This window comes from Mytilus galloprovincialis, chromosome 11 (genome assembly GCF_965363235.1).
Source record: "Mytilus galloprovincialis chromosome 11, xbMytGall1.hap1.1, whole genome shotgun sequence".
In the NCBI taxonomy this organism is placed as follows: domain Eukaryota; kingdom Metazoa; phylum Mollusca; class Bivalvia; order Mytilida; family Mytilidae; genus Mytilus; species Mytilus galloprovincialis.
The window spans coordinates 28831746-28843839 of record NC_134848.1 but is presented as its reverse complement, the minus strand read 5'-3'; the positions used below and the strand labels follow the sequence as shown (position 1 = coordinate 28843839).

The window sequence follows — 12094 nt, the reverse complement described above, 5'->3', positions numbered from 1 at the left end:
TAATTTTTCAACATTTTACTGATAAATTGACATTTTTTGGATAATTGAATACGATGTTACTTTAAATCGGTCATTTGATCAAGACAATTTTCCAATATGCATTGACAAATGTATTAAAAAATAAAATTAAAACAGGCACAGCTTTATTTAAAAATTACACCTTTTTCTCAGTAACATTTTTTCAGTAATTTTTCCTACTTTTTGATATTCATTAGGATTTGACCTTTATTGGTAGTTTTTCAACATTTCACTGTTAATTTGACATTTTTTGGATAATTGAATACGATGTTACTTTAAATCGGTCATTTGATGAAGACAATTTTCCAATATGTATTGACAAACGTTTTAGAAATAAAAAAATTGAAACAACTACAGATTTATTTAAAAATTGCAACGTTTTCTCAGTAACATTTCTTTAGTAAATTTTACTACTTTTTGGATAGTCTTTCAGATTTGACCTTTGATTGTAATTTTTCAACATTTTACTGTAATTTTACATTTTTTTGATAATTGTTTACGATGTTTCTTTAATTCGGTCATTTGATCAAGACAATTTTCAAATATGTATTGACAAATGTATTAGAAGTATAATTGAAACAGCCACAGCTTTATTTAAAAATTACACCATTTTCTCAGTAAAATTTTTTCAGTAATTTTTCCTACTTTTTGATATTCATTTAGATTTGACCTTAATTGGTAATTTTTAAACATTTTACTGTTAATTTGGCATTTTTTTGGATAATTAATACGATGTTACTTTAAATCGGTCAATTATGACAATTTTCTAATATGTATTGACAAATATTTTAGACAAAAAATTGAATCAACCACAGGTTTATTTAAAAATTGCAACGTTTTCTCAGTAACATTTTTTTAGTAAATTTTACTATTTTTTGGATATTCATACAGATTTGACCTTTATTGGTAGTTTTCAACATTTTACTGTAATTTGACATTTTTTTGGATAATTGAATACGATGTTACTTTAAATCGGTCATTTGATCAAGACAATTTTCCAATATGCATTGACAAATGAATAAAAAATAAAATTGAAACAGCCACAGCTTTATTTGAAAATTACACCATTTTCTCAGTAACCTTTCTTCAGTAATTTTTCTACTTTTTGATATTCATTCCGATTTGAACTTTATTGATAATTTTTCAACATTTTACTGTTAATTTGACATTTTTTGGATATTTCAATACGATGTTACTTTAAATCGGTCATTTGATCAAGACAATTTTTTAATATGTATTGACAAATGTTTAAGAAATAAAATTGAAACAACTATAGGTTTACTTTAAAATTACACCATTTTCTCAGTAACTTTTTTCAGTAATTTTTTTACTTTTTGATATTCATTCAGATTTGACCTTTAATGGTAATTTTTCAACATTTTACTGTTAATTTGACACTTTTTGGCATAATTGAATACGATGTTAATTTAAATCGGTCACTTGATCAAGACAATTTTCCAATATGTATTGACAAATGTATTAGAAGTAAAATTGAAACAGCCACAGCTTCATTTAAAAATTACACCATTTTCTCTGTAACATTTTTTCAGTAATTTTTCCTATTTTCTTTTATATATATTCAGATTTGACCTTTATTGGTAATTTTTCAACATTTTACTGTTAATTTGACATTTGTTTGGATATTTAATACGATGTTACTTTAAATCGGTCATTTATGACAATTTTCTAATATGTATTGACAAATATTTTAGAAATAACATTGAATCAACCACAGATTTATTTAAAAATTGCAACGTTTTCTCAGTAACATTTTTTTAGGAAATTTTACTACCTTTTGAATATTCACTCAGATTTGACCTTTTTTATTGGTAATTTTTCAACATTTTACTGTAATTTGACATTTTTTTGGATAATTGTATACGATGATACTTTAAATCGGTCATTTGATCAAGACAATTTTTTAATATGTATTGACAAATGTATTAGAAGTAAAATTGAAACCACAGCTTTATTTAACACCATTTTCTCAGTAACCTTTTTTCAGTAATTTTTACTACTTTTTGATAATCATTCAGATTTGACCTTTAATGGTAATTTTTCAACATTTTACTGTTAATTTGACACTTTTTGGCATAATTCAATACGATGTTAATTTAAATCGTTCACTTGATCAAGACAGTTTCCAATATATATTGACAAATGTATTAGAAGTAAAATTGAAACAGCCACAGCTTTATTTAAAAATTACACCATTTTCTCAGTAACATTTTTCAGTAGTTTTTCCTACTTTTTGATGTTCATTCAGATTTGACCTTTTTGGTAATTTTTCAACATTTTACTGTTAATTTGACATTTTTTGGATAATTGAATACGATGTTACTTTAAATCGGTCATTTGATCAAGACAATTTTCTAAAATGTATTGACAAATGTTTAAGAAGTTAAATTGAAACAACCACAGCTTTATTTAAAAATTACACCATTTTCTCAGTAACATTTTTTCAGTGATATTTCCTACTTCTTGATATTCATTAAGATTTGACCTTTATTGGTAATTTTTGAACATTTTACTGTTAATTTGACATTTTTTTGGATAATTAATACGATGTTACTTTAATTCGGTCAATTATGACAATTTTCTAATATGTATTGACAAATATTTTAGAAATAAAATTGAATCACCACAGGTTTATTTTAAAATTGCAACGTTTTCTCAGTAACATTTTTTTTAGTAAGTTTTACTTTTTTTTTTGGATATCCATACAGATTTGACCTTTATGGGTAATTTTCAACATTTTACTGTAATTTGACATTTTTTGGGAAAATTGTATACAATGTTACATTAAATCGGTCATTTGATCAAGACAATTTTTTAATATTTATTGACAAATGTATTAGAAGTAAAATTGAAACAACTACAGCTTTATTTAAAAATTACACCATTTTCTCAGTAACATTTTTCAGTAGTTTTTTCTACTTTTTGATGTTCATTCAGATTTGACCTTTTTGGTAATTTTTCAACATTTTACTGTTAATTTGACATTTTTTGGATAATTGAATACGATGTTACTTTAAATCGGTCATTTGATCAAGACAATTTTCTAAAATGTATTGACAAATGTTTAAGAAGTTAAATTGAAACAACCACAGCTTTAAAAATTACACCATTTTCTCAGTAACATTTTTTCAGTAATATTTGCTACTTTTTGATATTCATTAAGATTTGACCTTTATTGGTAATTTTTCAACATTTTACTGTTAATTTGACATTTTTTGGATAATTGAATACGATGATACTTTAAATCGGTCATTTGATGAAGACATTTTTCCAATATGTATTGACAAACGTTTTAGAAATAAAAAAATCGAAACAACTACAGATTTATTTAAAAATTGCAACGTTTTCTCAGTAACATTTCTTTAGTAAATTTTACTACTTTTTGGATAGTCTTTCAGATTTGACCTTAGATGGTAATTTTTCAACATTTTACTGTAATTTTACATTTTTTTGATAATTGTATACGATGTTTCTATAAATCAGTCATTTGATCAAGACAATTTTCCAATATGTATTGACAAATGTATTAGAAGTATAATTGAAACAGCCACAGCTTTATTTAAAAATGACACCATTTTCTTAGTATTATTTTTTCAGTAATTTTTCCTACTTTTTGATATTCATTTAGATTTTACCTTTATTGGTAATTTGTAAACATTTTACTGTTAATTTGGCATTTTTTTTTTTGGATAATTAATACGATGTTACTTTAAATCGGTCAATTATGACAATTTTCTAATATGTATTGACAAATATTTTAGAAATAAAATTAAATCATCCACAGGTTTATTTTAAAATTGCAACGTTTTCTCAGTAACATTTTTTTTAGTAAATTTTACTTTCTTTTTGGATATTCATACAGATTTGACCTTTATGGGTAATTTTCAACATTTTACTGTAATTTGACATTTTTTGGGAAAATTGTATACACTGATACATTAAATCGGTCATTTGATCAAGACAATTTTTTAATATTTATTGACAAATGTATTAGAAGTAAAATTGAAACAAACAGGCTTTATTTAAAAATTACACCATTTTCTCAGTAACATTTGTTCAGTAAATTTCCTACTTTTTGATATTCATTAAGATTTGACCTTTATTGGTAATTTTTCAACATTTTACTGTTAATTTGACATTTTTTGGATAATTGAATACGATGATACTTTAAATCGGTCATTTGATGAAGACAATTTTCAATATGTATTGACAAACGTTTTAGAAATAAAAAAATTGAAACAACTACAGATTTATTTAAAAATTGCAACGTTTTCTTATTAACATTTCTTTAGTAAATTTTACTACTTTTTGGATAGTCTTTCAGATTTGACCTTTGATGGTAATTTTTTAACATTTTACTGTAATTTTACATTTTTTTGATAATTGTATACGATGTTTCTATAAATCGGTCATTTGATTAAGACAATTTTCCAATATGTATTGACAAATGTATTAGAAGTATAATTGAAACAGCCACAGCTTTATTTAAAAATTACACCATTTTCTCAGTAACATTTTTTCAGTAATTTTTCCTACTTTTTGATATTCATTTAGATTTTACCTTTATTGGTAATTTGTAAACATTTTACTGTTAATTTGGCATTTTTTGGATAATTAATACGATGTTACTTTAAATCGGTCAATTATGACAATTTCAATATGTATTGACAAATACTTTAGAAATAAAATTGAATCAACCACAGCTCTATTTTAAAATTGCAACGTTTTCTCAGTAACATTTTTTTAGTAAATTTTACTATTTTTTGGATATTCATACAGATTTGACCTTTATGGGTAATTTTCACCATTTTACTGTAATTTGACATTTTTTTGGATAATTGTATACAATGATACTTTAAATCGGTCATTTGATCAAGACAATTTTTTAATATTTATTGACAAATGTATTGGAAGTAAAATTGAAACTAACAAGCTTTATTTAAAAATTACACCATTTTCCCAGTAACCTTTTTTCAGTAATTTTTCTACTTTTTGATATTCATTCTGATTTGACCGTTAATGGTAATTTTTCAACACTTTACTGTTAATTTGACATTTTTTGGATAATTGAATACGATGTTACTTTAAATTGGTCATTTGATGAAGACAATTTTCCAATATGTATTGACAAACGTTTTAGAAATAAAAAAATTGAAACAACTACAGATTTATTTAAAAATTGCAACGTTTTCTCAGTAACATTTCTTTAGTAAATTTTACTACTTTTTGGATAGTCTTTCAGATTTGACCTTTGATGGTAATTTTTCAACATTTTACTGTAATTTTACATTTTTTTGATAATTGTTTACGATGTTTCTTTAATTCTGTCATTTGATCAAGACAATTTTCAAATATGTATTGACGAATGTATTAGAAGTATAATTGAAACAGCAACAGCTTTATTTAAAAATTACACCATTTTCTCAGTAATTTTTCCTACATTTAGATTTGACCTTAATTGGTAATTTTTAAACATTTTACTGTTAATTTGGCATTTTTTTGGATAATTAATACGATGTTACTTTAAATCGGTCAATTATGACAATTTTCTAATATGTATTGACAAATGTTTTAGAAATAAAATTGAATCAACCACAGGTTTATTTAAAAATTGCAACGTTTTCTCAGTAACATTTTTTTAGTAACTTTTACTATTTTTTGGATATTCATACAGATTTGACCTTTATTGGTAGTTTTCAACATTTTACTGTAATTTGACATTTTTTTGGATAATTGTATACGATGGTACTTTAAATCGGTCATTTGATCAAGACAATTTTCTAATATTTATTGACAAATGTTTTAGAAGTAAAATTGAAACAAACAAGCTTTATTTAAAAATTACACCATTTTCTCAGTAACCTTTTTTCAGTAATTTTTCTACTTTTTGATATTCATTCCGATTTGACCTTTATTGGTAATTTTTCAAGATTTTACTGTTAATTTGACATTTTTTGGATATTTGAATACGTTGTTACTTTAAATCGGTCATTTGATCAAGACAATTTTCTAATATGTATTGACAAATGTATTAGAAGTAAAATTGAAACAACTACAGGTTTACTTAAAAATTCAAAAATTTGAACTCAAATTCAAATTTTATGAATAAATTATACTTACCTGACATATGTACTTAAGGATTTCAATCTCGTTGGTATTAGACTCGAGCGGAAGTTCAAAACGCGCGGGAACCTGATGTTATGCTACATCCGGTTCACCATGAACTATCAGTTTTCTCACGGCGACTTGAAAGACCCCGTTAAGAAAACTTAAAAACTTCCTAGGGAGGAAGGGTGGGTAGTACATATGTCAGGTAAGTATAATTTATTCATAAAATTTGAATTTGAGTTCAAATTTTTGAATTTTATATCATAAATTAAGGTACTTACCTGACATATGTACTTAAGGATTTCTTTTGATTACAAAGCAATAATTTGTAGTAGGAAGTTTTGACCAAAAGTTTTCTTACAGTACTTCTTCCCATAAACCCTGAACTATACAATATAAAATATATACATATACAACTTAATATACATGGTAATACATACCCTTACTATGTAGTTCCAAAAAGTTTATATATTTCAACATTGTTGAAAATCATCTGATTATACAGATTGGCCGTTAAAAACCTGTGTTTTAAAAACCTCAGGCAAACTGTCATCTATGTGCATTTAAAAATCCACCACCATTCCCACATAACGAAAAAAAAAAACAACATATATACACACTCCCTCCGCGACTCGCCGAGGAAGAACTCATTCTTCATCCTACAAATTTAAAAAATTTACATTAACATCTTTTAAATAAAACTTAGTAAAAGTTGTGGATTTTGCCCAATCAGCACTATCCAACACATTTTTCATACTGGCTCCTTTAAAAAGTGCCCATGATGGTCCAACTGATCTAGTAGAATGACCTCTTACTTTGCCTATTTGCTTTTTATTCTGTTTGTAAGCCATCTTGATAGTTTTCACTATCCAATGTGATATAGTTTGAGCTGTTACTGGTTTGTGAGGCTTGTTAGTTGATAAAAACAATTTAAATTCTTGTTTTTCCCCATTTTGTCTCAGTTTATCTGTTCTTTTCAGATACATGTAAAGAGTTCTTTTAGGATCTAGTAATTTACTCTCTGGAAAAGCAGGTATGAAAATTTTTGAATTGTCATGATTAGCTCTATCTTGTTTAGCTAAACCATGTCTCAAGAAAGTAACTCCTTTTTCTTGAATATTTACAGAGCCTTCGCCCAATTTTAAAGATTGTAAGTCACTACACCTTCGAAAACTTGTAATAGCTATTAAAAACGCTGTTTTCCAAGTAAGATGTTTAAGGCTAGCAAATTTCATTGGAGCAAAAGGAGGTTTCTTAAACATGTCCAGAACAAGTGGTAAATCCCACTCTGGCAGTAATTTACGCTCAGGAGGTCTACTGTTAAACACCCCTCTTAAAAGCCTGATAATGTAAGGATGTTGTCCCACTGGTGTTTTATCAACAGGAGCTAACACAGAAGACAACATTGACCTGTAACCCGCAATTGTTCTATATTTTAACCCCTTATCAAATAAGGATGCTAAAAAATTTGCACACTCCTCTAAAGTTGCAACATATGGATCAATTTTCCGTTGATCACACCAGCTACTGAATTGTCTAAATTTACATTTGTAGTCTTTGTGTGTACCAGCTCTCCATGACGCGGACAATAATTTTCTAGTGTTTTCTGAAAAGCCTTTTGTTTCAAATTGTTTGTCGATATTCGCCATGCAGTCAGGCTGAATATCTCTGGATTTGGATGAAATATTCTTAATCTTCCCTGACCTTGTTCTAATAGATTTTCCCATTGAGGTAATAGAAGGGGTTGTGCTATCAGTAACTGTATTAACTGTGGATACCACCATTGTTTTGGCCAAAAGGGAGCTATCAGAATCATTTCGCATTGATAATCTATCATGTGTTGCAACACTTTCGGAATTAAAGATAGAGGTGGGTAAGCATAAGCAAACATCCTGTCCCATCCGATTGATAGAGCATCCTGTGTCAGTGCTGTTGGATCTTGATCCCAAGCACAGAACACTGGACACTTGCGATTCTGAGCCGAGGTAAAAAGGTCTATTGTTGGTGACCCCCATTCCAGAAAAATTTTGTTCAATATTGCCTTGTTCAGAGACCATTCTGTTGGTTTCACTTTGATCCTGCTTAGTTGATCTGCTAGAATATTTTTTACCCCCGCAATGTGGGCTGCTTTGATTACAATTTTGTTTGTCAAAACCATATTCCAGAGATTCCACGTCTGACTGCAAAGCTGAATCGATTTTGTCCCCCCTTGTTTGTTTATGTACTGTACTACTGTTGTATTGTCTGAACGAATTAGTACATGTTTGTTTGTTAAGATAGGAAGGAAATGTTTGACTGTTAGGAATACTGCTTCCAACTCCAGATTGTTTATGTGATTGAGTAATTCCAATTGATTTGTCGACCACAGACCCTGTACTGTTCGTGTCCCTAAATGTCCCCCCCCCCCCCAACCTGTCATTGAGGCATCTGTTGTGATTGTTACACTTGTTGACTCCTGAAATAGAGACCGCCCTTTCATTGTATTTGCTCGACACAACCACCATGCTAGATGAGCTTTCAGCTCTTGTGTACATGGGATTTGATATTCTAGACTCATTTTGGAGGGTCTCCAAACTTGTAACAAGTGCATTTGAATTGGTCTCATGAACAGACGACTGTTGGGAATCAATTCTAAGCATGATGCTATTAAGCCCAGAACTTTCAAATAATGTCTTGCTGATATCTGACCTTTCATTAACTGAATTATTGTTATTTTCAAATTTTTGATTCTCTCTGGAGTTGGATACACTAGTCCTAGATCTAGTCTGAATAATCCTCCTATATATGTTATTGTTTGTGTTGCCATTAAATCTGACTTTTCTGTGTTTATTATAAAACCTAGAGAAGTAAGGAGAGTGATGGTTGTATCTCGATTTTTTACAAGTACGGATTTTTGTTGATCGACTATAAGCCAGTCGTCTAGGTATACTGCTAATCTTATCCCTTGTTTTCTCAGGTGTGCTGCCACCACTGAGATTATCTTTGTAAATACCCGAGGTGAGCTTGTTGGACCGAAACATAGTACTTTGAACTGATACACTGTTTCGTCTATTGCAAACCTTAGGTATTTTCGATGTTTTGGAAAGATTGGTACATGTAAATAAGCATCTTGTAAATCGAGAGAACAAGCCCAGTCTCCTTTCTTGACTAGATTTAAGACCTTGGTCATTGTATCCATTTTGAAGTGTTGTTTCTTGAGATACTGGTTCAGTGGTCGTAAATTTATAACGGGTCTCAACTTCCCGTTTTTCTTTTCTACTAAGAAAAGTGTGCTGTAGAAACCTGTCTGAATATGTGTTTTTTGCACAATTTCTACAGCATCTTTTTCTAATAAATTTTTTACTTCTTGTTTTAAAAGTTCCAAATTTGTGACATTTACAAAAGTCTTTTTGACTCCTAAAAAGGGAGGTTTTTGTAAAAATTCTAGTTTGTAACCATTTTGAATTATAGCCAAAACCCATTTGTCGTTTGTAATTTCTTCCCATTTTGGAAAAAAATGAACAAGACGACCACCTACTGGTATCTCCGGAAACAACACTATTCTCACCTTGTCATTTTCTATAGGACTTCCCTCCTCTAGCCGGAAAGGGAGTCTTCTTGTAACCAGTGTCTGGTTTGGAGAATTTTCCATCATCTGTCTTTTTGATGAACTTTCTATTTCCTGTGTTGGAATACACTTTTGGGATACGAAAATTCTCTGAAGTCTTGTCTTTGTTCTGGTCTGACTTCTCTATTTTAGACTTCTTAGCTTTACAAGAATCATCTGTCAAAGGTGTTTTTCTTTTCCTATCTTTTGGGAATATATCGGGTAACAAATCATCAAGAGTTTTATCTTTGTCTTTTCTCGCTTTTAAAGCAGAAACTAAATTGTCACCAAAAACACCTTCTCCAGTAAGAGGCAGGTCTGAAATGTCTCTCGAATCATGGAGAAGAAACATGGATGTATCTGTCATACACATTTGACGTCTGATAATATGGTGAAAAGCACCTGCTCTACCAGCTTGATCCAACTCTTTCGTGGACATGGCAAAAATGTCCCTTACTTGTTGAATTGCTTTGTCAATGTTTGGTGTTTCGTCTGTTAATAATTCTAATAAATTACCAAGACTCTGTTGCATGTACATGCAAATGACAATACCCATAAAACTTGCCTGCTGCCCTCTGTATGCTATTCTTTCAAGCATTTTGTAAGGTTGTGAATGTAAATTCTTTCCTTTAGAAAAAGAGGCTTTACTGCCATGTCTTTTAACTAAACAATTTCCAATGAAATCATCTAAAGTTGGTACCTGTAGGAATTTTTCTGTTTCCTCATCAACAGGAAAAAGCTCTTTAGTTTCCTCAGCAAAGGCTGATACTAAATTTGGTTTGAGTGCACGCCAGTGACCCATTAGAACCTCTTTTTGAGAATCATCCATGGTAATGCCAATTTTTTTCTCAGTTTTCTTGGCAATGGCATCCTCCCCAAAAATATCAAACAAACATTTTTTTGCTTTGCTTGACAAATGTTCATCATTAGAGCCTTCATTGTCAGACTCTGTGCCAGAACCCAAAACTTCGTTTTGACCTGGTTGTAATGACATTACATCATCACGTTCATCAGCAGATTCACTATCAGAATCTCTAGACCTACGTGTCTGTCTTTGTGACTGACTTGTAGAAGAACCTGACTGTCTTTGTGACAGACTAGGAGTAGAACTGGACTGTCTTTGTGACAGTGTATTTCCACTTTCAGACGTATTTTTGTCCCCATTTGCGGTACTTGTCTGTCCCTTAATAAAATCAAACATACTGTCCAACTTACTATTAAGGTTTCTAAATTTTGCGTTCCATTTTTCTTCTAGTTGCGTATACTTGGACCTGGACTTCCTCTTCTTCGTAACTACTGACGAAGTTGTAGGTGCACGTGGCTTCTGCCCTTCACCATCACGAGAGGAATCCTCCAACGTATCTTCTAACGGAGAAATATCTACGTGTCCACTTACCTCTGCCATCTCAAAACGGCAGAATTATGAGTAACTAAAAAACACGACTGTCTTTCAAGTCGCCGAGAAAGAAAACTGATAGTTCATGGTGAACCGGATGTAGCATAACATCAGGTTCCTGCGCGTTTTTAACTTCCGGTCGAGTCTAATACCAACGAGATTGAAATCCTTAAGTACATATGTCAGGTAAGTACCTTAATTTATGATATAAAATTACACCATTTTCTTAGTAATCTTATTTCAGTATTTTTTTTACTTTTTGATATTCATTCAGATTTGATCTTTAATGGTAATTTTTCAACATTTTACTGTTATTTTGACACTTTTTTGGCATAATTGAATACGATGTTAATTTAAGTCGGTCACTTGATCAAGACAATTTTCCAATATGTATTGACAAATGTATTAGAAGTAAAATTTAAACAGCCACAGCTTTATTTAAAAATTACACCATTTTCTCAGTAACATTTTTTCAGTAATTTTTCCTATTTTTTTATATATATTCAGATTTGACCTTTATTGGTAATTTTTCAACATTTTACTGTAAATTTGACATTTGTTTGGATACTTAATACGATGTTACTTTAAATCGGTCATTTATGACAATTTTCTAATATGTATTGACAAATATTTTAGAAATAACATTGAATCAACCACAGGTTTATTTAAAAATTGCAACGTTTTCTCAGTAACATTTTATTTGTAAATTTTACTACTTTTTGAATATTCACTCAGATTTGACCTTTATTGGTAATTTTTCAACATTTTACTGTAATTTGACATTTTTTTTTTGGATAATTGTATACGATGATACTTTAAATCGGTCATTTGATCAAAACATTTTTTTAATATGTATTGACAAATGTATTAGAAGTAAAATTGAAACAACCACAGCTTTATTTAAAAATTACACCATTTTCTCAGTAATTTTTCCTACTTTTTGATAATCATTCAGATTTGACCTTTAA

General features: G+C 29.4%; 1 protein-coding gene across 1 annotated transcript; it reads right to left on the bottom strand.

Annotated features, from left to right (window-relative positions):
- Positions 1-6317: 6317 nt before the first annotated feature.
- On the bottom strand, positions 6318-11287 carry LOC143051934 (uncharacterized). Its single transcript, XM_076224919.1, has 2 exons — positions 9692-11287; positions 6318-6803 (listed from the first exon to the last, which is right to left on the bottom strand). The coding sequence occupies exon 1, from the start codon at positions 11133-11135 to the stop codon at positions 9696-9698; it is 1440 nt and encodes a 479-aa protein (XP_076081034.1). The 5' UTR covers positions 11136-11287; the 3' UTR covers positions 6318-6803; positions 9692-9695.
- Positions 11288-12094: the final 807 nt, after the last annotated feature.

What these genes read in the sequence shown, in the direction of transcription:
- LOC143051934 (XM_076224919.1), bottom strand. Translation starts at nt 11,135, where the DNA reads ATGGCAGAGGTAAGTGGACACGTAGATATTTCTCCGTTAGAAGATACG.